The sequence below is a fragment of the Fundulus heteroclitus genome, chromosome 18 (assembly GCF_011125445.2).
Source record: "Fundulus heteroclitus isolate FHET01 chromosome 18, MU-UCD_Fhet_4.1, whole genome shotgun sequence".
In the NCBI taxonomy this organism is placed as follows: domain Eukaryota; kingdom Metazoa; phylum Chordata; class Actinopteri; order Cyprinodontiformes; family Fundulidae; genus Fundulus; species Fundulus heteroclitus.
In genome coordinates, this window is record NC_046378.1 from 35,246,342 (window position 1) to 35,273,301 (window position 26,960).

General features: G+C 41.7%; 1 protein-coding gene across 1 annotated transcript; it reads right to left on the reverse strand.

The window, feature by feature from the left end:
• Window positions 1-5,972: 5,972 nt before the first annotated feature.
• treh (trehalase (brush-border membrane glycoprotein)) lies at window positions 5,973-26,915 on the reverse strand. Its single transcript, XM_036150314.1, has 15 exons — window positions 26,808-26,915; window positions 20,418-20,518; window positions 20,189-20,336; window positions 20,023-20,110; window positions 17,351-17,451; window positions 17,169-17,261; window positions 16,922-17,038; window positions 16,671-16,793; window positions 14,495-14,544; window positions 13,774-13,974; window positions 13,465-13,682; window positions 10,640-10,751; window positions 9,808-9,920; window positions 9,664-9,717; window positions 5,973-6,523 (listed from the first exon to the last, which is right to left on the reverse strand). Exons 1-15 carry the CDS (start codon window positions 26,888-26,890, stop codon window positions 6,386-6,388), a joined length of 1,740 nt encoding a protein of 579 aa, XP_036006207.1. The 5' UTR covers window positions 26,891-26,915; the 3' UTR covers window positions 5,973-6,385.
• Window positions 26,916-26,960: the final 45 nt, after the last annotated feature.

Sequence of the window (26,960 nt, forward strand, 5' to 3'; positions counted from 1 at the left end):
ATCTTCCTGTTCACTACTGCTTGATAGGATTTAAATCGTATTTTGCATGTAATCCGCCGTCGTGTTCTCATGAAAAAAAAACAAGAGATGCTGTTGTCTCTCTGATTTCTTTTTAACAGGAGGTGAGATTGTGGTATTTTGGACTCACGTTGATTTGAATCCCCCATTAACCGGATAAGGGCTGATTATGATAAAGTGTGCATGTAGTATATTTATATGGAACGCAGCAAATGCCCAGCCTGGAAATAAAAAATAAATAAATAAATAAAACAAGATCATGGATTTTCTTAACCTTCAGATTATCATTAAGTTTAATCAAACTGTTGTTTGATTCGCTGAATTGAAGAACTTAATTGCACAACGCATATAGCTGTGGTGACATCCACTAATGGTTTACATTAATATAAATAATATTAGGCTCTTATAATGATGCATTTGAACCGTTATCAGGTTGGAAAGATTCTACAACACGCAAATTCATTTTCAAAACAATTGGGGTGCACAAATCTCAATTTTGGATGAATAGTCTTCACTCCTTGTGTGCTCAGTGTGGTCGACAGCAAACAGTGCAAGGATTCAAGAGGGCACGTAATTAACACATGGGGTGGCAACTCCTCGCTGACTACACATGCAAAAAAAAAAAGCATTATGAGAGTTTATTGCAATGAGAAGACCACGAAACGGGGTCTTTCTGCAAGGAGTTTCGTTGTTCTCCCTGTGCATGTGTGGGTTGTCTCTGGGTACTCCAGCTTCCTCCCAAAGTCCAAAATCAAGACTGTCTGGTTAATTGGTCTCTCTTAATTGCCTTTAGGTGTGCGTGTGCGTGCATGGTTGATTGTCGTGTCTATGTTGCGACCTGACCAGGTTGCACTCCACCTCTCGCCCCAATCACCTCTGGAAATAGGCAGCAGCCCCACTCCTGGCGACCTTGAAAAAATAAGCGGGCATCGATAATGGATGGATGGATAGATATGTAAGGTGCTTATGGCCCCGCCTTCTTCTCATGGTGCCCTATCAGAAACCACCACAGAAAATATCAGACAAAATATCAAATGCCCTTTCAGGTCTGGGTATCAAAAAGAGTTCATTAGAATGTTTATATCCTCGCCGCTCTAAAACCCAACCCCAGCTGCACACTGATGTTCTTGTAAATCAGCCCGTATGATTTGCTAAGCAGAAAGGATTGCAAATCGATGCCCGGTTCATTAGAGGGAAGAAAGGACTTAGCACAGGCACTATTTCTTTTCTAACCTGGCTCGGGCAGGACTCTGTAGAACGGACGCTCATCTGTATGCAGCGCCGCTTACCATACAGTTGGCGAGGGTGAGACACCCTGACCTTTACTTCCATGACAACATGCTATGCGGTTGTTGCCGCTGCTTTACACTCCGTGGCTGGCCCATTAAATGTGCTTCTTGGAATAATGTCATCACATTTGGGTAATTAAGGGGGACGTGCGCGCACACAATCGCGGCAGTCTAACCTCATCACCGCCTAACTAGCGGACGACTTCTTCCACACTTTGCAGCCTGATCTCATTAACTCGGCACAGGACGTTTCTGCTAAAGCAGCAGCGTTATGTGTGAGCAGGTTCTACGTGAGCTCCTGCTGTTGGCGTGGGCTGAGAACTTAGTGACAGACGGCCGCTGCTTAAACACTTCCAAACACAGGATGATATGCATGACTGGAGCTGCATGGGTGTCACTTATGCAGAGAAAAAGCTAGCGAAATGACTTGTAAATGGAGATAGCGTATTATGGGGAGTGATCTCCGAGGTTACATGCTCCGCTGGCCCTGTTGGCCTTTTCGCCCATTTAAATTGAACAGTCAATCTTTCATGTCCGCTCATGCTAAGAGGAGAAATGCACCTAAATCCTTTATTCTGCTGTCCCATCTTCAGCACCAACAAGGATGAAAAGCATCCTTTTAAAGGTAAATATCTTATTACTTTTTTTGTTCATGAATTTGCATATTTGTATGGACATCATTTCACGCTTGAACGCCGTGTCACCACAGATGTAAAGCTGGAATGACAGGTGGATGTGTGGGAAAGAGCCGACGACGTTGGCTTGTTTTTTTGTTCCTTTTGAAGTGCTGATGTTTGAAGCACCTCTATTGTTTTCACACCTTCTACAAATGCAAGAAAACAGCTTAATAAATCTGTTCATGTTAGGAGGCAGCAAAATGCACTGAATGACAGGAGTGCCAAAACAAATCATTTGTGTTTTAAGTTTGGAGTGAGAAAAGTCGACATTTTAAATACTGTAAAAGAAAATGAGAAATGCAAAGATATCATAATCCTGTTGTTCTTTCAGGCTTTAACTTTATGCATTTCTATTACTTTCATACCTTTTCTTCTTAACATTTTTTTTATTTCTCCTTAAAGCTAGGGTCGGCAAATTTTTCCGGAAGTTTCCCCAAGTCCTTTTTGAATAACTGCACATGCACAAAACCAATATCGCCTCTTAAAAATTCTCCCAAATCCACTCTGGTCTTAATTCTTTCTACTGAGGCCTTCTTCTGCTCATAAACGTGGTTCACCTCTTGCAACTCTCGACCATGTTCAAAGTCTACGGTTATAGCAGTGGAGCTACAATGAACGGCTAACCGCTAAGCTAACTGGTAAGCTAACCGCTAAACTAACCGGATACATAAACACTAGAAGTGCACATGCTCAGCCAGAAAGCAGAAACCAAGAAGGAAGGAAAGAGCTCAGACATTGCCGTTACGTGAGCGTGTCAGAATGATGGCATGTGGGAAAACCAATAAATAAGGAGATACCGCCAGAACTGGAGGGACAGAGGGGGGGGTAAACTTTGACATATCCCTCTCCAATCCATGACCGAGGGGCATGGATTGGTTAGTTTTTACTGCCCTGCAGCTCCCAAAGAAAACAATTTATTTAACCTTCTTTTTGTTGAATACATAATGTATTTATTACTTTCAGGATGGAAGAATGATCTTACCCAGTATTACGAAAAATGTTCGTATATCTGAACAGGATCTGAACAGGATTACCAACTACTTTAATCTCTTGATGAAATTTGTTTGTCGTTTCTGCCAATACAATGTGTTTATTGTAATTTTTCTATTATTAAAACTTTATTTAAACAGGTAGACTAATTGTGACACAGTTTCTCATTTACAAGAGGGACCGATTCTTGGAACCACGTTTGTGTAAACAAAAAAAACTAAAACCAACAAATTTGCTCCTTCAATTTACACAAACTGACAAAAAAATTAAATTGACACGCCCAATCTGGACATAATTTGGTGCATATGAAGACCAGTGATGGATATGCAAACCGGTTCCACAACAAGGCAAACTCTTTGCCTGCTGGTGCCAACGACCTGTCCCATAGAACAGGACAGAGGAATCCTCTGTCCTGTTCTATGGGACAGGACAGAGGAAAGGGACAGCGTTTCTATGCAGAAACAACACAACCTGTTGAAACATCCTGCAATTTCTGCTGCAAAAAGACATTCTGCTCACAACAAGGTGTTGTTGTGAGGTCAGTAATTATTACCCCTACCACTAGAGGGAAGACTACCACGGAGTATTAGGGCCACACATGAAGGGAATTTTTTTTTTTGCCATGACGAGATTAAACTCGACATGGCGACTTTAAAGTCGCCATGTCGACATTAAACTCAACATTTCGAGAATCTCAAATTCAGAACTGCGAACCAGGGTGAGCATCACTAGGGAAAGACGTTACGTTATTGGTAGGCCACCGCTTCCAGTGATGATTGTACAGACGTTCTATTATGGCTGGACAATATAGAAAAAAAAGCTATATAGATAAATTAGAAATTATATTGATAGAAATTGACGATTGTCAACAAATTGAAAACATATATTTTAAGTGCAGCCCTGGCCTGAATTCAAACTCAACCTTTTATTCAACCAATTTTTTAGCAAAACTACAAGTTTTAGAAAAAGAAAAAAAAAGAACTCCTGCTCTCTGAGTTCTTTGAAGGGGGCGGAGCTTGGTGACAAAGCATTTCTAGGTCTGCGGTTCTGATTGGTTGGGAGGATGAAATGACTGTAATATTAACCTACATGATAGGCTAGAATGCAAAAGGAAGGAAAACTGTTCTTCTATTGAACTTCTTATTTACCCTTTTTTTTTCTATCATCAATATACATCTATCGATCAATATATATTGTTGTTGAATCATTGTCCAGCCCTATTTTCTATCATTCATAACCACTGTGGGGCGGACATGCTAAAGGTGCACAGAACCACTTTCTGCTGGATGAAGCAAACGTGTTACTCTACTATGGTTATTTAAAAACCAAGTTCAAAGAACGTGCGTTTCTATATTCATTAGACACATTACAAGTGTAACGTCTTCTTTTCACTGTTGCTCCTTGTGTGAACTATAAGACTGTGTAGCATCCTGCTGTTCAGTTCTCAGCGATGGAAGAAAGGAAGCACACGTACAAAGATTTAATCCTCCTCTAGGTTTATCAGACCGGGTGTTAGCTTAATTTTAGCTTCCTTTATTTAGAAGTGAGACACGTGGTGGTGCCATCTCAGGACATGCTGACTGCATATGACTTTGCTGAATAAAGATGAATACCATTCGATTGACAGCATTTTAAAAACTGTGAAATCAAAACGTTCAGAGAAAAACTCAGGGTGGAGAAAACTAGGGAAATGCAAAACAAAATAAATCCTATAATCATACAATAAAACCATGCACATTTTACTTATACATACATTTCAGCCCATGTTGGTAAATAACTTATAAATAACTTGATGTATAATAACTTGTCTTCACGAGGTTCTTCTGCCTTTGTTCTGGTATCTTTTCGAACCTTTCGCAAACCAGTTCCATAATAAAGGCAAACTCTTTGCCTGCTGGTGCCAACGACCTGTCCCATAGAACAGGACAGAGGAATCCTCTGTCCTGTTCTATGGGACAGGACAGAGGAAAGGGACATTTCAGCCCATGTTGGTAAATAACTTATAAATAACTTGATGTATAATAACTTGTCTTCACGAGGTTCTTCTGCCTTTGTTCTGGTATCTTTTCGAACCTTTCGCACCAAATCAGGGTCATCCCAGAGACCCAGAACCAGGCGTCCAATTTGATCAAATGCTATGAAGAAACCAGAATCTTGCAAAGCCCATCACCATCTGAGCTTTCCCAAATTGTTTAAAGGCACAGTAACCCTTTGTATGTAAACTTCTGATTTTATATCAGGGACAAAATACATATATCTGTTTTCAACCGTATTTAAATATTTAAACATATTGACAACCTCAGTTGTTGCCTTGAGCAGGGGACACGTTTAAGCATCCAAAATCTTGAAAAATGAACCGTTTCTCAACAAAATTTGGTAAAAGGTAATAGTGAGCTTCATCTGGCCAACATTCATTTAAGCAATTCGAGAAAACAGGAACATGTTGATATTCTGCCAGTAAGGGGACAGAATGATCCCGACTGAAACAAGCGTTCCAGAGCGTGGTGAAAAACAGCCGTCAGACACAATTAGTTGTGTTTTGTCCCCCTCAAAAAAAAAAAACCCCATCTAGCTTAAGTGTATCCTTCACAATTCTCCCAACTGGATTTAAACACCAGCGCAGATGGAGGCGTCAATAAAGGCAGAATATGCATGGGATTCTTCCATGTTTGCCATGTTTTCCAGCGCAGGGACCTGAATGTACACTGATGATGCATATTTTAAGGTCAAAAGGTCATTTCTATATGTGCTTCGTGAAGCATCGCTTGGAGCAAAGGTTGCAGGGAAATTAATTCCCACACACTCCTTTGACCGCATGTAATGAAAAAGGTTTCATTGGTCGAACTTTAAAAACACTACATGCACATATTTTAACGGCACAGTTATTCAGCAACCCCCTCCCCCCTCCCCCCCCCCCTTTGTAGGCTGGTATTGACAGATATACAATACAGTATGTTAAATATTTAAAGCAGTGAAAAAACATTTCATGTGCATTTAAGTCATTGTTTATTTATCATACAAGTTAATTTACAGTATTATTTTGAAAGAAAACCCAAAGGCTCAGCGGTAACTAAGCTTCATTACATCAATAAATATGAAAACTCGATTAGTACAATAAATATTTTTAATCTTGGTTTTATATTTAAGAAAGTTAAAGCCCTTATCATCTTCACTGGCCCAAAAATTATTGAATCTCCTCATGAAATCAAGCATTTTTCACCTCAGGGGAAGGAAACAAATTATCAGTAATTCTATTAAGCTGATGCTGTCATTTCTAGGTTTAGCCGAGGTAAGAATGTCCTCGTTAGTCCGTTAAGTGTTGTCGGCGGACACGTGGGACGTAGTGGGAGTGAAAACAGGAATGCTAAAATAAAATCCAAGCCTCGGCCGGGTTCTTCTGACGCCTCTGATTCACTGGAGCATGAGAGCGACGGAGACGACCAGAGGCAGCAGGAGGTCAGAGCACACACGCCTGCCTCCCGAGGTGAGAGTCGCCCCATACTGATCCAGGAGCTGCAGGGCCACGCCGTTGGTCCAACCAAAGCCCAGCTGCAGCGGGGGGGGGGGGGGAGGGACACAGTGGCAGCGCGTTAGTGTTGCTTCTATTTTTATGCAGCGCATCAGACAGCCAGCAAGAAATGTGCCGTTCAGTCATGAACACCTCAAACACGACTTGTGGCTTTCTCACTGTTCTTATTAAGTCGTTACAGGGAGGAGAGAGAGCAGAGGCTGGAATGCGTCGGATTTTGGAGGCTGAAGGCAAACATTCGCTGGGTATTGTTTGAAATTAAAATGCTTATGTTGCTGTAAAAATATACACTGTCATAGTACTATACTTACATCCTGTTTGACGTATCAGGGCATAATGAATATGATCCTCACCAGGTTCTGAAATCATTTAAACCTAGCCCTGAGTATGCAAACAACTCTTACAGGTCATAGTAACTTTATTTATTAAACAAGACCAAAGCCAAAATGTGTGAAAAGCGAAGTGTGCTTGGCAGCAATGCCTTGAAGAATTACTTTTCTTACTGCAAAAAAAGGGGGGGGGGGAAGTAAGAAGAATTTTCTTGAAATTAGTGTATTTGTCCTTGATTTGAGCAGCAAGTTTAAATGATCTGCCAATGGAGTAAGATATTTGTACTTAACATAGGAACAACTCATCTCCATCATCTTATTTCAAGTGCATATCTAATTATCTTATTTTGTGGGTCAGGATACTCATTCCATTGGCAAATCATCTAGTGTACCTGCTCAAATCAAGGACAAATACACAAAATTTTTACTAACTGTAGTCCCGTTTTTGCAGGGCTGTAACTTCAGCTTCTCTCATCAGCTGATGGTTGGACCATCACCTCTCTAAGGTTCAACCATTGCATTTCAGTCAGGCAGAGGATTGGACTTTGACTAGGCCACCACAAAACATAGATGCCTTTCCCCTTTCAGCCATTTTGTTGTGGAATTACTGCTGTGTTTGGGATCATTTCCATCTTAAACACCCATTTTGGATCAAGCTTCAGCTATCGAGCATGTGCCCTCCCATTTGACACTAGAAACAAAGAGAAGTGCATAGCCGGCTGAATAACTATAACTTGTATAACTGCAAAGCAAGTCTAACCATGACCCCTAAACCCCCTATTCCATCGTTTGGGTCTCTGTGCTCTGCGGTGCAGGACTTTGGCTCCTCACAACCACTACTGAGCATTTGTCTTATGGATAAATCTTACATACACAAGCATACTCTCAAACACCGGTGGATCCAAACACAGGTGTTTGGATCCACGTAGATACACTTACACTATACATAAAACCCTATAATTAGCTTTGGCTGTCACTAAATACATCTTGTAATAAACAATACTGCATATTTTTCAGTGATGTTACCAAGGTATTGATTGTTGGTCCCTGTGGTACTTCTGTTGTATTTGCTGTTCTTTTATATCTCTTTCTGCAGGTGTAGAAGCGGACTCCGAGGATGTCATCTTGTACTATCTTTTCTCTTCCTTTCTTTCTCTTCAACCTTTCCTTTTTTTCTGTATCCACTGAACTTGAAATAATCCCAAAATAATATCCAACAAAGCATTTTGCATACAAATCAAGCGAGGCATCATAGCGAAAGCAGCGATGCTCCACTTGTGAAAGTAAATCTGTTGGACTCTCTTTGTTATTAAGACAGCAGCCAGATAGGGCATGTTAAAATATAAAAAATAATATGATAATAGTAAAAATAAACCACCATGCAGGCGGTTTGTGGGACTAAGCATTGGAGCCAAACATTTCTACTCTTCTCTCATCTGACAAAAGGACATTTGTCTCAAAGGACTGTTGGTTCATTCAGATGAAACTTTGAAAACTTAAATCTTGCTGACATATTGTATTTAGGGACAAATGCTTTTCCTGGAAACCCTCCCAAACAACCCACACCTGCTCTGTGTTTTCTGATTGTCGGCTCATAAACCTCTGAAGTTGCATCATGCTAACTTAGGCTTTTAGAGCCTGAGCTGGAGCGCTTGGGTGTTTTGCAATCTCTCTGAGCATTGCACCGTCTAAACTCAGTGGGACATCCTCTCCTTCAGAACAACAGCAGCTGCCTCACATGTTTTACATTTGTGAATAATCTTTCTCGCTGTGGAAGGATGGCCTTCAAACAGTTTTTGAATACGCCTTACAACCCTCGCTAGATTGGTGGGCCAAAACGGTTGTTCCTCTGAGGTCATTGCTGATGCCTTTCCTTACTGGCATTGTGTTAGCACACGCCTGTAAGCCCTCAGAGACAAACTAAATGTCCTGCTGTTATAGATTTGCATCCAATACATTACCTAAAAAGCACAAATATCAATGGAACAATATATTGGGATTGGATGTGATTGTGTGAAATGGAAGAGAAAGGAAACTCGGTTTTTCATTTTCTTTACAAACGATCTGGCGTGACGTCTTCTTTTTACTCCGATTTAAGACAGGCTGGACAAGGAAACTGTGAAACAGAAAAGCAGCCAAAAGAGCACTGGTGACTCTGGAGGAGTTGCAGGGATCCACAGCTCAGGAGGCAGAATTGTTACATCTGATCACTGCTGCACTTTATGTTGTAATGTTGTCTTATTCCAACTACAATCCCATTACACTGTCCTAAGCTGTATGCAATGAAATTTCATTTTGTATACACTCTATGCATACAAAATGACTATAAAGTTTGTCTAAGTCTAAGAATATGTTGACAAAACGACTATTATTAATGACCTCACAAGGAGAATGCTAAGACACAAGTCACATGTTTCTTTTTTCAGATGAGACTAAAGCTGAACTTTAGGACTACATGCATAATGAACACCGTACGTCAGCCTTCCCCACAGTGAAACATGGGGGTGGATGCATCATGCTGTGGGTTTTTTTTTAATTTTCTGCTAAGTAATGACTTTTTTTACAAGCTATATGTTTATGCTTATAACCATTCTTTAATTGCATTTTTAGAAAAGTTCAACCCCCACGCCCCATTTCACCCCAATGATCTCGTGTTGACCTCACGCATGAAATTCAACTAAAAATACACCGAGTGTGAAAAAGGTTCAAAGAGTGTGAATACATTTGCAAGACATTGAATAGAAACGTCTGTAACTGAAAGGGAGGTCCGCTTTATTTTTACCTGGGTTGCGGGTTTTTTGTTTATTTAAAACATGAAAAAAGGGAATCACCTGAACTTCATACTCTCCACCACCGCCTGGTTTTCCGTCTCCGTTCACGTCGTACTGGAGAGGAAGATTACACATTCTGTTATCTCAGCGCGACCGGAGCTCTGAGGCAGCAAAAGGCCCCCAAAAAAAAAAAAACACGCTCACCTTTTCAAACATGGCTTCATATTTTTCATAAGCCAGCCAGTTAGTTTTGATCCAGCGCTGCGCCAAATCAGAAGCGAGCTTCTTGGCGTCCTCCGAAGCCAGTTTGGAGAAACCTGGAAAACAAAACGTCTCCCTTTGAGCACGAACAACCTCAAAGACTTTTGTTTAATTTCCTGTTATTGTTGTTGAATGATTTTCCCCTTTCTTTTTTTCTTTTTTTTACCACAATGCAGCTCAGAAGAATCTAGCAGAGTACAAGACAGCAGGTGAGATATTTTTTTATGGCCCAGTGGTGCATTTTTTTTCTGATCCAATCTGTTACCTGATTTCAATGCAGCTGAGCATGTATTTCCCTTCATGAACACCAAACCGAAAGGAAAAAAAAGCCCCTGAAGCAAGAAGAAAATAGAGAGAGCTGCTACACAGGCCCATCAGAGCATCTCTGAGGAAGATGCCAGATAAAAAAAAAAAATGACAGGAAGCGATCCCTCCAGCTGTGTGCCTGATGTGGATGTAATAAACAGCCTTAAATGGAAACCGAGTGTGATGAATTGAGACTTATGTTAGACACAAGCCTAAAAGTGGGAAGATTCGTCACATTTCTACTAAAAACGGCAACTGAAGCTGCAGCTGAGCTACGCTGACATTTAACTGTTGTGTTTCTTTTTACCATTTCTCTACATGGCTGCGGTCTAGTACAAATCCAGAGAAAATGAGTCACCCAGTCTGACTTTCCTTTACATCGTCGTGAAATGTTATGCAAAGTTTGGACCGCATCATCATCCCCGGCTTCCCGGGGAAGTTTTTGCCGTTGCGTTCCTGTGCTTCCCACCTTCGATGAGCATGTGCTGCAAAGGAGGCCAGGCGTTGGGATAGTCCCACTGCTGCCCAGACTCCCTCAGTGACGTGGGCACCCCGTTGGGGAAGTTGAGAGCGCCGCTCCCCTGTGCAGACAGGAAAGAAACCGGGAGCATAGCATGAGTGAAAGCTTTGCAGTGTGAGTGTGCCATCTGCTGGAGCCACCGCGCGTCGTTCACATAGCAGCACCTCAGTGGATGGTGAAGCAATCCTTTCTTCTCATAGATAGACATAGACATAGACATAGATAGCTTTATTTGTCATTTTGTATGCACAAAGTGCGTACAGAATGAAATTTCGTTTGCATGCAGCTTGAAGAATCACAGTAAATTGCACAAATTTTCAGGATAAAGAGATCCTCAGAGATCCTCAAGCTCCTGTTCAAGGTGTCATTTCATATATGGAAAATGTAAAAAAAGATGTCTGGCCTCTGTTAATTGCAGGTTAATTGCAGGTTCCGCAGCAGGTCCACCAGGTTCTGCAAAAGCTTTTTCCCTGCTGCCATCAGACTGCTGAACTGCTGATCTATAACCCATTAACTCTGCACAACATTCGCATCATTGCATCTCCATCTAGCATTACAAATGCTGCCGAACTCTTAGTTTCTAAATGCATTCTTGCACAAATGCCCTTTGCACAATCAAATTATGTACATAGAAATGTTTTTTTTAAATACTCACCTGTACACTGTGACTTTCTCCTGCATTGTTTACATTTCAATTGTTTTACTTTTAAATCACTGCTGCACCTTATACTGTATTTTAAATCTAGTGTAAATTACAAGCTGTATTCTTGCACAAATGCCCTTTGCACAATCAATTCTGCACATACAAATGGTTTTAAAAATACTCACATGTACACTGTGACTTCTCCTGCATTGTCTACATTTAAATTGTTTACTTTTAAATCACTGCTGCACCTTATACTGTAATTTAATTTTTACTGCAATTTACAAGCTGTTTGCAACGAAATTTTGAGAAGTACGCACTCTGTGAATACAAAATGATAAATAAAGTTGTCTAAGTTTTATTGATGGGGGGGGAAGTGAGATCAAAATAAATATTATCAGAACCTTGATGGTACCTATAACCTGCACATCTCATTTTGTGGCTATGTGCTGAATCAACCGCCATAAACTCATATTAAATAAGAGTCAGTGCACATTTTATTGGTTGCATCTCACAACAAATGCCACAGTCAGCTTCCAAAGCATCAACCAGCGGATGTCCCACCAAATCTGATGAATAGAGGAAAGGTTCATTGGTCAGCGGGAAATTTACTACGACAGTACATGTGACCACAATGTCCTTAAAACGTTACAAACAGCATCACAAGGATCAAAGAACTAGGGATGCACGATTTTGCCAAAAATCCAAAATTGCGATATATTTCAACCATAATTGCGATTTCAGACTTTTCTCTGAATTAACCACAAGCAACAAAAATGGCCTGTAGATAAAGATGCTTGTAAACAAGGACTATTTAAAACAAAAAAGTTTGACTCTTTTTAATTATTCAGAATATTATTTTTCAAGAGAACAGCTTTCTTCAACATAAAGTGCAACCAACAAACAAGTCTATGTATTAAACTGTTTGACGGGTTTTGCTTTGGTGAGATTTCTGAAGGTTTCTGGTAAAAAAAAAAAAAAAAATATATATATATATATATATATATATATATATATATATATATATATATATATATATATATATATATATATATATAATCTCTAAAACAAATAATAAAATTAGATGATCTCACCGCTCCAACTCTCTTCCATATTACCAACACCTAAAGGACACAACTTATCCATTAATTGTTACATAGCCAAAAACTGCAGACCTCTGCAATTTGGAAATTGCGATTATATTGCAAATGCGATAAATTGTGCAGCCCTACAAAGAACCCAGGAGACAAGTGAGGGAGGAAGTTATGAAGCAATGAAAAGCAGAGTTCTGTTACAAAAACAGCATCCCAAGATCTGAACACCTCATGGAGCTGTTATCCTGCTGACAGGATAACAGCGAGTTGTGCCCGCCAAAAACTCCAGCGTCATTGGAGGCTGACTGACAGCGTTTGTTAAGAACATGCGTATAAAGCTCTGCTCACAGTTTGCCAAAAGCCACACAGTATGTGGAAGAAGGCGCTCGGGTCACGTGAAACCACACCGGAAAACGTTACATTCAAGAAAACTAACGGTGGATAGCACCCTGAACTCAGCATCTCCACTGTGAAACACGGCGGTGGCAGCATCATGCGTTTCTTAGGCGGACGAACGGAAGCAACGCAGCAGGTAGATCTGACCAGAGCTGATGGGAAAAGAAGGATTTTCATCAATTAGATTCATGCATCAGAATGGCTGCAAGTCAAGACCTAAATCTAAATGAGAGGCTAAAAAAACAGAGGTTTGCGGTTGCTCTAAATCCAATCTGGATAAGCCAAAAAAAAAAAATTCTGCAGGCAGGACTGAGCCAAAATATCTCTAGATGCGCAAAGCTTGCAGAGCGAAATATCAAAAGATTTAAAGGTGCAGCTGGAGCCACAGCTGGTCTTACAAATTATCGGCACACCACACTTTGCAGATTATTGTAAGTAAGTAGGCTTTTTAAATTATGTGTCTTTGTCCTTCTTAATAATTCCTTACTTTGTGTCGGTCTACCACATAAAACGGCAGTAAAAAGCAGCGAAGTTTGTGGTTGAGGGATGCAGACCTTTGTGAATCTTATCTCAGTCCAAGCCCTGAAATAAACAAAAACTGTTGAATCTAACGCAGAGTGACGCTTCCTTGGTGCCCCCACCTTCAGGTACTGCACTGCCTTCTCCCCCATGGCGGGCTGAGAATAGCACCGAGCCCAAACAGGAGCCAGGTTGGAGGCGTAGAACTCCAAGTGTTTGGAGCGCGTCACCAGGCTGTAGTCGAACCACGCTCCCCTCTCGGCGTCCCACAGCAGCGCCTCCATCGCCTCGGTCCTGCGCACCGCAGCCTGGTCGTACTGAGCAGCTGACTCACCATTACCTGTCAGGATGCGGCACGTCGTCGTTACGTAACACCGGTTAGGAGCTTAAAAAAAAAAAAAAAAAAAGCGGATCCGAGGTCAGAGGCTCACCCAGCAGCCGGTGAAAGGAGGCCAGGGTTCGCTCGTTGCGGCACAGCAGGGCGTTGAGGTCCGCGGGCAGGATCTGGCTGGTGCGCGTCTCCCTCAGGGTCCCGTCGTTGTGGCCGCTGCCGTTTACGAACCAGCGGGAAGTGAAGTCCCAGCCGGACTCTGCGCCCGCCTTCAGGTCCATCCACAGCCGCTGCCTGAGCTCTGAGGCCAGAAGGGGAACGCCAGAGAGAGAGGCGCGTTGAAACATTTACGCATTCAGGGCACTGCTTCACGCACGGCTCTGCTCTTCAGAGAGAACCAAAAAGAAATTAAACGCGAGGTCTCACGCCGAGATGTGTTTACCTCGGTTCTGCACCGGCTCTTATGAGCTTTAGGGACAAAAAAAAAGCAAGAGCGTCTCTTGCGAGGAAGAGGACTGGATGAATTTGAATATATGTGAGAGATGGAGCAAATACTCTCAGGTGGAAGGGAAAGTTGATATTCTGGCAAACAATAACCCTTCAAAGAGCATTTAGATCCCAAAGACGGCTCAGCGAACGGGTGGTTTTCTCCCAGCATAAATTATCAGAGCAAATCTGTTTTACTCAGGCCATTTTTTTTTAAACCCAACAGGAATGCATGGCGGCTTTCTAAAGAGGCGCGCCTGTGACAATCTAGCTCAGCCTCACGGAGGAGGATTCATTCAGCCAGACAGAAAAAAATGATTTGAATAATCCATTACCATCAGGGAGTCCTTCGGCTAATTCCAGGTCGTCTGTGTAGGATTCAGGCCTGGAAGAGAGGACGAGGTTAAAGGCGGGTGAGATGTCTGCTCCTCTGTTTGTGTCTGCAGTCGAGGCCAAAGGCTTGGAGGCTGACGGATAATTTAGCTTTTTTCACACAAACGTTACTGCTTCAGTGTTGTTGGATCATTTTATTTCCTCTTCGCTTAAACGCTGACGTGGCCACTCGTGGTTTTCTGACATACATGGCTTATTTTTATTTTTGCACCAGAGGACCTTTCATCCGCATGTTCTTTGTGTTTCCTATGAGATTTGTGGCAAACTTTAATGCCTCTGATTTGAGGAGTGCATCACTAATGCTCGTGTTGACAGATTCTCACACCTGAGGCGTGGATCTCTACAGCTCCTCCATAATCACCACCAGCCTCTTGTCTGCTTGACAGACTAATGCCTTACCCCGACTGGTCAGTTCAGGTGTTTGGTCATGCCTTGGTAGGTCTGGAGCTGCTGCTATAACTCTTTCCATTTCCGGATGATGAACAGAGCTCCGTAAAATGTTCATAGCTACGGGGTTTTATTTTATAACCTAATCCAGATTCAAACTACTCCTCGGTTTTCTCTCTGACCCGCCTTTCTGCTGTGTTCCTTGTCCTGCAGGACGTTGCTTGCTGATGTTCTCAAACAAAACTCTGAGGCCTTCACAGCAGAGAGTTATAAATGAGATCAAATTACACACAGATGGGCCTATTTACTAATTAACTAACTGAAGGCTGTTTGCTGCACAGGATTCTATTTAGGGCTGTCAAGTTAGAGGCAGAAAGAGTTTAAGTCGTCTGCCATTTTAATCGCATTAATCACAATAAATTACATTGAAGTTATTTGTCTAGAGATGAAAAAGTTCTAAAAGGGTGTGAATACTTTTGGGAGGTGTGATAATGAGCATCAATGTGAGCTTCTGTACTTTCTGTGTCTCTGCTCTGTCTTCTCTAAGCCCCAGTGGGTGGAGGCAGATGAGCGTTCACACTGAGTCTGGTTCTGGTTCTGCTGGAGGTTCTCCTCCCTGTTAAAGGGGAGTTTTCCTCTCCATTGTCGCTTCATGCATGCTCAGTATGAGGGATTGCTGCAAAGCCATCAACAATGCAGACGACTGTCCACTGTGGCTCTACGCTCTTTCAGGAGGAGTGAATGCTGCTTGGAGAGACTTGATGCAACCTGCTGGGTTTCCTTAGAGAGGAAACTTTCTCACCAACCTGGAGGATTTGATGGAGTCTGACTTTTGAAAGTGCCTTGAGATGATATGTGTTGTGAATTGGTGCTATATAAATAAAATTGAATTGAATGAAGTGATAAGTTTGGCTAAAGCATCATTTAATGAGATTCTCAGTGGTATCAATATCTGGCCACTGATCCAAAAAATCTCAGTGGTTTTAATTCACCTAGTTTTCACTTTTGCCTTGGTGCTCTTGGTGCATCGTTTATTGTCAGATCGCCCCTGGATCATTGGGCAGAGCTGCGTTTTCACAACCATGCTCCTGTTTCTTTAGGATCACAATGCTTTCCTTCTCTTGCAGACTTTTTTTTTTTGATGTTCAACAGGGTCTTCCCAGTAACTGTATCCCAGTCCTCAGCAGTCCAAGCCTGGTTCTTCTTGTTGAACATCTGTCCGTCCTTTATGTTTTTCCTTGGAGAGAAATTGCTTCTGTGCCGCTCTTCTAGAAACACCTAACACAACCTGCTGCCATTCCTGAGAAAGCTCTGCACTGGTGGCGGCATTTGGACATATTGACCATCTAAACACCTTTTCTGTTCTTTTTTTTTTTTTTTTTTATCGTGACTGAACCTTTCTCCGTGAAGTTCTTTATGATCCGATAAGTGGCTGAATGCGGTGCTTTTTTGCCCGCAGTCGCGTCCTTGTCTGTAAAGCCCTTTTGATGCAAAGAGACGATCAAAGCAGAGGAAAGATTTCAAGCACCTCTCTTTTCAAAACAACCATCCAGCTCTTAATTCAGCCCGACAACTGGAGCCATAAAAGTTAGTTTTTCTTTTCGTTAATGTTGGAACTGATTAAATATTATCTTGGGGCAAAACCAGGAAATTAGAAGCTGAAGCAGTAAAGTTTGTGAGCACCAGGTCTCAGTCAGCCTCTAAGCCTTTCGCCACGGTGTTCGTCGCTACCTGGGCAAGTCCGCGTCCACGTTATAGCGGTTCAGAACGTGCTCTGACCCGCTCGCCGCCACGGCAACAGAACGGTTTTGCATCCAGAACTCGTACTCCTTCTCCAGAACTGGGAGAGCTTCTCTATAATTAACGAGAGGAGAGGGATGAACGCAGAAGGAGGGTGACGGTGTTACCTTCAGAGCTCGGTAGGTGCAGGGAGAGAGCCGGCAGCGCTTTCTCTGGCCTAATGGCTTCCCTCAGAACCACACCTAAGGAACTGCTGGTCCTTGGTCGCCTCGTAGTAGCTCTCCACCATCAGCGGGAGGAAGGGAGGCTGGCTGCGCCTCTCGTAGTAAATCCGCCCACCGTTTGGAACAAAGCCGTATCTGTGGGAGGGTGACGGCAGGTCTCTTATTCTGTAAATCCTAAAAAATCCCTCCGAGGAACCCCGTTTCCATCCAGATCCCACTCCTGGTGTCTTTTTGTTTTATGGGACAAACAAGCGAAAAGCTTTACCTGTTGACGAGGAAGAGGAAGTTCTGAATCATGCCGTAGGCCGTCTCGGTCATCTCAGACAGAAGGAGCCCATTGATGACCCAGTAGGAGTCCCTGTTGGGGTTGAGAGGAGAATCCTGAACGTCCGGTGAGGCGATGACTATCAGACCGATGGAGAAGAGAGCTCCAACTCTTTGGCTCACCAGTAGTAGAGCTCCCTGAAGCGGCCGCCAGGTACGACGACAGGATGCGGTGTGTAAATCTGAGAGTAGAGCTCTGGATGATCTCTGACACTGGTTTGGATCTGGAGGAGAGATTTGTTTTAAATCTACGGCACTGAGAGGAGAGAAAGGCTTGAATAATCCCTCATTTGTTTTAGATCTTGCTGCCACACGACCAGATAAGGCGTGTGTGGAGTCCATCGCAGTGTTTCTTGGCATTAAAGATGCTGTTTTTCCACTCTTTTTATCTATTTCTAAAAAAGATAATGTATTTCAATTCAATTCAATTTTTTTCAAACCCCAGTCGGTCGAGATAGATGAGCCTCGTTCTGGTTCTGCTGGAGGTTTTTCCTTCACGTTAAAGGGGAATTTTACTTTCCACTGTCGCTTCATGCATGCTCAGTATGAGGGATTGCTGCAAAGCCATCAACAATGCAGACGACTGTCCACTGTGGCTCTACGCTCTTTCAGGAGGAGTGAATGCTGCTTGGAGAGACTTGATGCAACCTGCTGGGTTTCCTTAGAGACAGGGGCGGTTCTAGACAGGGGCCAACAGGGGCCCATGCCCCTGTAAAAATGGTCCTGGCCCCTGTACTAAAGACATGATATTAAATACACTTCTCATAGTTATTTGCAATGGCAAAGAAACCATAACTGATTGGTCACTTTGACCAATATCATTATTATTTTTTTACCTATACAGTTTTACTCTACTCAAAAAGAATTTAAAACTTAAGATGTTTCACGTTTAGCTTTAGCCGTATTGAGCTGGGGGCAAAGTATTCAACTGCTAGATCAGGGGTCTGAAAACTGCAGTTCCAGAGCCACAAGTGGCTCACTTAATATTATTCCACAGTTAAATATTGCCATTTTATTGCTGTTTTTTTATTTTTTTTGTTCTGTGCCCCTGTGAAAAAACACTGGCCCCACCTTGGCCCCCCTGGTAAATTTGGTCTAGAACCGCCACTGCTTAGAGAGGAAACTTTCTGATGCAATCTGTATAATTTGATTGAATTTAACTTTGAAAATTACCTTGAGATGACATGTGTCATGAATTGGTGCTATATAAATAAAATTTAATTGAATTGAAAAATGTATTTAAAAGAAAAATCAAAAGAAATATTTTGAAAGACCAGAAAATTTGAAAAAATCACAAGTGCTGTGTGAAAAAAAAACTATTAATACCAATTAAAGGAGCAATAAGTAATAATGACACCTAGTGTTTCAAATCGGAACAACACACAAAGCCTTCAGAGAGCGCTAGTGCAAGAGAGATGAGGCTGTTGTGCAGCTAAATTCAAGACGAAGCCAAAGTATGTTGTCATCGTTACATAAACAGCTTGCCCACAGAGAAGCAGAGATTAAGGTGACCAGATCTCTTAGATGTATAACCCGGGGACGTCTCCAGCCTATTTTATCAGCTGGGGCTGACTTACTTACACAGGATAGGTTTATGCTGTCAGGCTTGCAGGCACAATGCAAGTTTCTGCGTATTGGTTGGAATAATATAAACTGAACGCTAGAGCGAATTGTTTTTTCAGAAAACAACAACTGGTGCTTAACTGACGAGGAGAAACTTTGCCAACGCTGCATACATTTTGAAACGAATTAGGTCTCTTAGACTTAGACTTTCAAACAAGTCCCCAATATTTGTCCTTGTGTTACTCCGTCTTAGGTCGGTTGCCCTTTTTGAAGGATACCGAGACTTCTTAGGTATTGTTGAGACTGTTTCTGGTCTGCTTCTCTTTCTGGCTTCCATGTTTGCAGGCCGCTGCTCTTTTGCAAACATAAATTGAAAACCAAAAGCTGCGCTCTGTGTTGGCAACCCTGGAAGCTCTCATATGATTGGCCTAGGAACCAGGAAGTAAACACAGGCCACAGATTGGCAAGACAAGTTTATTTATAACGCACTTGCACAAAAGTAGTTCTGGATCGTTGCCTACCTCTAATGTTAAAAGGAGAGGACCAATTGCTTATAAGGGAAGTTACGTCCAAATTATAATGATTTTGGTAAGTTTTACAGTACATTTCTTACTTATTACGCCTTTGTAAACTTTGCAACTTTACAACCATAACCTTCTCTGATTTATTTGGATTTATGCAAAGGACCAACACGACATAGCACGTAAATGTGAAGTGGAAGGAAATTACATGACTGCCATTTTGTTTTTGACAAAGAGGAGTGTGAAAAGTGTGGAGCGCCGAAATAAGATTCATTACAACCAACTGCCTTCAGAGTTCACATAAATACTTGTAAAAAGAAAAAGCTTATGTGTAATTTCATCTCAGTATAAATCCAGCTGTCAAAGCCTCTGGATAAGATTAGTGAGCAAATACTTTGTGAGGATTTTATTTAGGGGTATCAGAATAAAGGGGGGCTGAAAACAAATGCACATCAGAGAATCGACTTGCAATATAATTCCGTTTTTTTTTTTGGTTGGACTTATTAAATTACAATCAAATAATTTGAGGTTTGTGGCTGTAACGTGACTAAATGGGGAACAACAACTTCTGCAGGCAGATGTCTGACTGGAGCTCTTTTGCAGACCCGTGTGTGTGGAAACATCAAAACCCTGCCAACAGCTTTATTCAGGGTGTAACTGTTGTTCACCATAGGTCATCTAAGCGGACAACCTGCCGGTCGGCTTCTTCACCTTTCTGCCGAGAGACTTCCACAGGCCGTGGATCTGTTCCCCCCACCGCCGCAGCTTCTCATCTGCTATTCCGCTCAGGAACCTGGGCCTGCATTAAAAGAACCGGCGCCTGTTAATCAGCCTCTGCGATAAAGCCACTGATCAGAGCAGCACAGCTTGAGCTCACTTTTCGTGCCAGTCGGTTGGCGTCCACGTCTCAAACTCGGTCCCCGGCTTCTCGAAGTGCGCTGCGAGAAACTCTTGGAGCTTCTCGGTCGGGATGGCGGAGTTTGGCCACTCGTTGGAGAGGTTTTGAAAAGCCGCCAAAACGACACCTGTAGAGGACGTTAAACATGACGGTTAGCGGGAGACGGGTGTGTGTGATCAAAGCATTTTTTTTGTGAGCCAAGACTCACCAGGGGCTGACCTCAGCTTCATATCAACAAAGTACTTGTCATCATCAAACAGCTTCGCTTCTTGGACCTGATGCAGGATGGGCCCTGAGCAGTAGATTTCACTGAAACCAGGAGGTGGGAATCATTATTACTGTCTAATGTGAGCTTCTGTGCTTGTTTGTCTCTCTTGTTGTGTCTCTGCTCTGTCTTCTCTAAGCCCCAGTGGGTGGAGGCAGATGAGCGTTCACACTGAGCCTGGTTCTGGTTCTGCTGGAGGTTCTCCTCCCTGTTAAAGGGGAGTTTTCCTCTCCACTGTCGCTTCATGCATGCTCAGTATGAGGGATTGCTGCAAAGCCATCAACAATGCAGACGACTGTCCACTGTGGCTCTACGCTCTTTCAGGAGGAGTGAATGCTGCTTGGAGAGACTTGATGCAACCTGCTGAGTTTCCTTAGATTGGACTTTTTTTTTTTTACCAATTTGTACAATCTGACCCAATCTGTATAATCTGATTGAATTTGACTTTGTAAGTGCCTTGAGATGACATTTGTCTTGAATTGGCGCAATATAAATAAAATTTAATTGAGCTGAATTGAATTAATCATCAACATACAACAGGAAAGTAATAAACCTCTGTCAGTGACGCTATAAACAAGCAAACAGGGGGTAAAGTTAGATGTGATAAAACAGCAGGTATATTTCCATTAGGCTAAACAATGTATTTTATTGGGATTTTATGTGATAGACCAACACAGAGTGGCACACTCTGTATTTATAAAGAGAGAAAAAAAGTCTATGCTTTTAACATGTTTTACTGATAAAAATCCTTTAAGTCTATCATGGATGAGTTTGTAGGCTCTTTAAGTTTGGCTTACAAGGCAAGGCAAGTTTATTTGTAGCACATTTCAGTAACAAGGCGATTCAAAGTGCTGCACATGAACAGAACAAAGAAAAGAAAACATTACAGAGGAAAGTCCACTGCAATGGAATAGTAACAGCAGGTCAAGGTAGGTTGGAATACAAAGTCAATCTAATGAAGCTTCAGAGAACAACAGTTACAATCGAACATTAACCATTAAAGGACAATTAGTGAGGACACGGGCAGCAGCGCTCTGGATCAGCTGCAGCTGTCTGATCCACTTTTTATTCCACTAAACCATGGATTCGTTTTTGAGATCCTGCTAAGAAAATTAGCCCTTTAATCCTGGAAATGTTCTTCGGGTGATAGAAAGCCGGCCTTTTAAGTGTCTTTAGATGGTTTTGAAGGTTCAGGTCCGAGTCCATCAGTACACCCAGTAACCGGGTAAAGCAGCTAGAGCTGTGTGCTAACTTTTAATCGCTCCTCTATTGGTCCAAAACTTATTACTTCAGTTTTGGTTTAATTCAACTGTAGAACATTTTGGCTCCATGCATTGATTTCTTCTAAGCATTTACTCAGTGCTTGAATGGGTTCATAGTTACCTGGCGACATCGTGATGTAGAGCTGTGTGTCATCTGCATAGTTATGGTACCTGATGTTTTTCATGATCTAAACAGGATGGACCCTTGGGGAACTCCACATGTGATTTGTGTAGACTCTGATTTAAAGTTACCTACTGACACTAAAAGTCCCTGTCCTTTAAGTAGAGTGTTATATCAGGAAGGCCGACCCAGTTTTCCAGCCGTTCTAACAGAATTGAGTGATCAACAGTATCAAATGCTGCACTGAGGTCCATCAATACTAGCACTGTGGTTCTTCCACAGTCTGCATTAATATGAATGTCATTAAACACCTTGATAAGGGCGGTCTCTGTACTGTGGAGAGCATGGAAACCTGACTGGAAAACGTCAAAACGGCTGATCATTGTTAAGGTGTTTAATTGTTGAAACGCAGCATTTTGAAACACCTGACAGTAGGGACGTGTTTATTATCTGAGTCAAATCACACGCTATGACAGGCAAAAGTTTCTTAAAAAAAGCTGTGGGTAAAACATCAAGGCAGCAGGAGGAGGAACTTAGCTGGTGAACGATTTCCACTGAAGCATTTTATTTTTTTGTTTGTTTTTTTGGTAGAATTTGGACATTTTGTCAAGATCAGTAACCTTGCCTGCTAGATCAATCCATCTTGTCCCGCTCTGGCTTCAACCATTTGTGTACGAACAGAAAATGGTTCGGGCCAATCACATTGCAGTACTGTGGTTTAAGGCGGGACTTACCAGCTGCCACTAAAGCAAGAGCTGCTGTGCCCACAGCCGAAACAAAAGGAACATGGCAGCGCAGGAGGATGTAGCTGCGCCTATCACATCTGTCAGAATTCACAATTTCCTCTTTGATCGTAGACAAGAAATTAACGCCTTGACTAGTTTACCTTGTGGTTTCGTATGACGTCTGCTGCTTATGTTTTAGTTTGATTCCTGATTGGCTAAAACCAACCTTCGGTAGGCGGACACTTGGTATCTCTTCACACAATTAGCTTAGAGAGTTCTGCTCCCTTCCCCAAGCGGATTACGATGGGAGCAGTCCCATCTTGACTCACATGGAGAACGGAGAGTGCTGCACATTATCAATCAAGCTGGCCAGGTTAGAAGATCAGTTCTAGTTGGATACAGCTTTAGTACTGAACTTGATGCGGATGTACAGACTCTAATCTCTAATCTTTTGGAGTTTCTTAGTAAAGTAGTTGACAAATTCATTGCAGACCCTGGTGGAGTGGAGTTCAGAAGCCACGGACACAGGAGGGTTTGTTAACCTGTCGACCGTGGTAAATAAGGCACAAGCATTATTAATGTAAAAAGGTTTTTCAGTTTTAAGTTTTAGATGTCATAGTGAACCTGGAGTCTCGTCTTTCTCCACCTGCGTTCAGTTTTTCGACACTCCCTTTTTTCACTTCTAACTAATGGAGCACTTCTCCACGAAGAATTTTTCTTCCCAGAAACAACCTTCACTTTAATTGGAGCAATGCAGTCAATGATGTCTGAGACTCTAGACTGAAAATCATCTACTAGCTCATCTACTGAGTTACAGGCCTAAGTGGAATCAGAAGAAAATTGGAAGTAAGCTTGGTTAAAGGTTTCAGTGGCATCCTGCTTAAAGATGGGTTTTCTTATGACGTCCCTTTGGCTAAAGGAGTCATTGGAAATGATGCTTTCAAAGGTAGCAGAAAAGTGATCAGATAGGGCAACATCAGTTACATTGACCATTATTTAGACCCTTGATGATCAGATCTAAAACATGTCCGTTTGTGTGTTGGCTGTTTAATGTGTCGAGTCAAACCAAAATTTCTAAATGTGTCACATCGTTCTTTTGCAACGCTGTCTTTGGGGTTGCTAACGTGAAATTTGAAGTCTCCCACAATAATAAAAGTCGTAATTGTTTCTACAGCAAATAAAAACCTAACATTCAATTCTTAAAAAATGTTTTAATAGAAATACTGTATATTGCTCATAACAGTAGGGGTACTCTGACAGTTTTTGAGCAGGTGGTCACCGACACCCTCCACATGGGTGAGCCATTGTACCGCTGTAATTCTGACTTGTCGCGTGCTTTGCGAACGACTTTGACACTAAACCAGTGACAGCTTAAAATGACCAAAAAAAAAAGATTTGGCATTGTTAAATCAAATCAAAGTTTAATTTTACAATGTCAAATCTCTTTTCCAATGTCGTTGCAAGCCGTCACTGGTTTAGCTCTGTAAGCGACGCCAATGGGAACGCACCTTAAGACCTGGATTTGCTGGTGGGCCCCATTTAGGATTCATTTATTTACCAAATGGAAGTTCTGCAAGAATGCAATATACATTTTTAAATATGCCTACTTTATCTATAAAGCATTTTTTTTAAAAACAGCAGACACTGACCCAAGTGCTGGACAAAAAGAATGATTAAAAGCATTAAATGTTAAGTTCATCTCGCAGCGTTGGGTTTTAATGTGTTGGAGCTTAACGTAGATAACCGAAAAGCAAGTGATTTAATCTTGAGACCTGTGAAAGTTGCTAAATAAACCTTTATTGTATGAAAATGACATTGCTCCACCTCTAAACTAACCTTTGGCCCAAACCATGTAACCGTTACTTTGCTACATAAAGATCTGGTTACTCTGTTCCAGAAAGCAGCTTTTATGTGTAACGTCTGAGAAACAAGGAATACAAAGATGTCTTCAGGAAAAAAAATAAACAATTTCATGTTTACAAAGCTCAAAAATGTTAAAGTTGATGTGTTTCTGAGTTGGTGTGTAAAAGAAGTTTCTCCTAAACCTGGACCCGTCCCAGAGTCAGGAGCGGACAGACACAGAATCCAAAGGTGCTGGAGATCGGGGTTGAAACATCCAGTCTGATGGTGGTTTATGGATCCGGGTCACCAGCTGGTGTTGGTCCACCGGGTTTTATCCGCTCCAGGAGATCCTGGAGCACTTCACGCTTCCTCCTGTGGACAAGCTTTAGAGACCCTGGTTTCACTTCCCAGCAGGACTTGGTACCTGCTGTCACTGCCCAAAAGTACCAACACCAGATTTCATGACCACGACCTCACCGCGCTGGATCTGACCCGACCTAAACCCCAGAGAATCATTGGAGGAAGCCAACAACTCTGACAGGTCGCCATTAAAGAAACCTGGGCTTCCTGATCCCCTCCATGCCTCGCTGCTGCACTTCATGCTAACGGAGCCCAGACCAAGTAATGAGTGCATGAACTACACGTCTATGGCAGGCCGTTTTAACATAAAAATCAGCTTCTGAGAATCAGTAAATACATTTAAGATAAACAAGTTTTAACTAGAAAACTACATTTTGATCCTGAATGGTACTTTAAGATATCTGCATTTATGTTCCAACTAGTAAGAACAATTCAAGACATCTGCAATCACATTTTGAAGAATCAAGATGCCTTTTGAGACATCTCAAAAGACGTCACCCGATTCGTCATTTCAAGGGTCGCACATACAGAATTATAATTAAGATATCTTAAACTTAATTATGACTAGTCAATCTGACATTTTTAGATATCTGGATTCATCTGTGTTTCTTAATTTGTGTCGAGAACAAGCTTCAGGACAAAAAATTTGTGTTTAAAAACACGAGAATTAGCGCTGAACATACCAGACATTGCAGACCACTGAATAGCAAACGGCAGTAAAGATGGATTAAACTTTCCACCAAAAAAATGCTACATAAATGGCATGTTTTGACTAGTCAGAATGATAATTCAAGATTCTGAAATACAAAAGGCCTTCTAGATTAGAAACTGGTCAAGAGATCTCTAATTCTTTTGAGATATCTTCAAAGGAATTTTGACCATTCTAGATATCTGAAAGTTTTGCCTAGTCATCATTTGCTTTCAAGATATCTGTATATCAATTTGCACTGGTCAAATCCTACTTTAAGATATCTAAATACATTCAAGATATCTTGAACAAGGTCATTTGAGATCTTTAATTAGAATGACTAGTGAGATTAAAAACTGAGGTATCTCAAATTACTTTATGACTAGTCATAATTTATCTGAAACACACCTTTCAAACAGCAAGTATTGTATTGAGGAAATCTTAAATACGAGCCCCATACAAATTAATGGTACATCTAACATTATTTAGAATAGTCTGAATGTAATCGACAATCTGAAACAAGTATTTTGCCTACTACAGAGAGATATCTTAACTATTATGCCTAGTCAAAAATCTATTCCAAGATGTCTGGAATTTAAGTGAGGTGAAGCTGATTATATGTTAAATCAGCCTGCCATAACAGGCCACAATGCACTGATCAGTAGGCTGATGTCACTCTGTGAAAATCATTGAGAACTGTTATATTTTAACTTTTAAACTAAATTTAATCTAAATAAGACACTAAACCATTATTGCATATATTTGGGTATCAATACAACATTCTGCTGCGATGGATCCACACTTTAGAACCCGTCCACCCAGAAATGAGTCTGTTTAGTAACAACCAGCCATTGTCTCCCAGTCTTTCATCTCATCGCCGGCATTTATTGACCACTTCCATGGAGGAATATCCTCTGCTTGTAAAAGCGTCATTCTTACACTTATCAGGATGGACTTTGGGAGGAATATTAATAGCTGCAAATCATTAAATGGCTATAGAGTTCATAAAAGCAACCTGTCCATTGCTGGGCCTTTAAAAATTAACAGACAAGGTGAAAAGTTTTTCCATCGCTCTCATAAAATGTCAAATCCATTTTTCTCTCTAAACCAGTGTGAATAACACAAAAACCTTTTGTCTGGCGTTTAGACCAACCAAAGCCCAATATTTGGCTGATGAAAAAGATAGAAACGTGCATAAATCTCTTCAAAATGAAACATGGAGGCAGTGATTCACGCAGATGTGACACTTGGGTGTCCTAAAATAAGTCAAAGTTTAAGTCCCGTTTGCATAAGCCAGAAGTTGGACGTACAGCTGAAGCAGAGCTGGTGTCTCACCTGTCGCACGGAGGAGGCAGCGAACGCGTGACGCAGGCAAACAGAGTCAGGAAGGTAAAGCAGAAGACCACAGGGTCCTTCATGGTGAGCGATGAGCTGAACTACAGACTGAGGCAGGCGGCCCTGAGCATTTATACCCCCCCACCCAGAACA

Coding starts and splice junctions, on each gene's coding strand:
- treh (XM_036150314.1), bottom strand. CDS start 26,890: ATGAAGGACCCTGTGGTCTTCTGCTTTACCTTCCTGACTCTGTTTGCC. Junction 20,111..20,188: donor CCAACCGACTGGCACGAAAA/GTGAGCTCAAGC, acceptor CTTTTAATGCAG/GCCCAGGTTCCTGAGCGGAA. Junction 17,452..20,022: donor GGAAGTCTCTCGGCAGAAAG/GTGAAGAAGCCG, acceptor TCTCTCCTCCAG/ATCCAAACCAGTGTCAGAGA.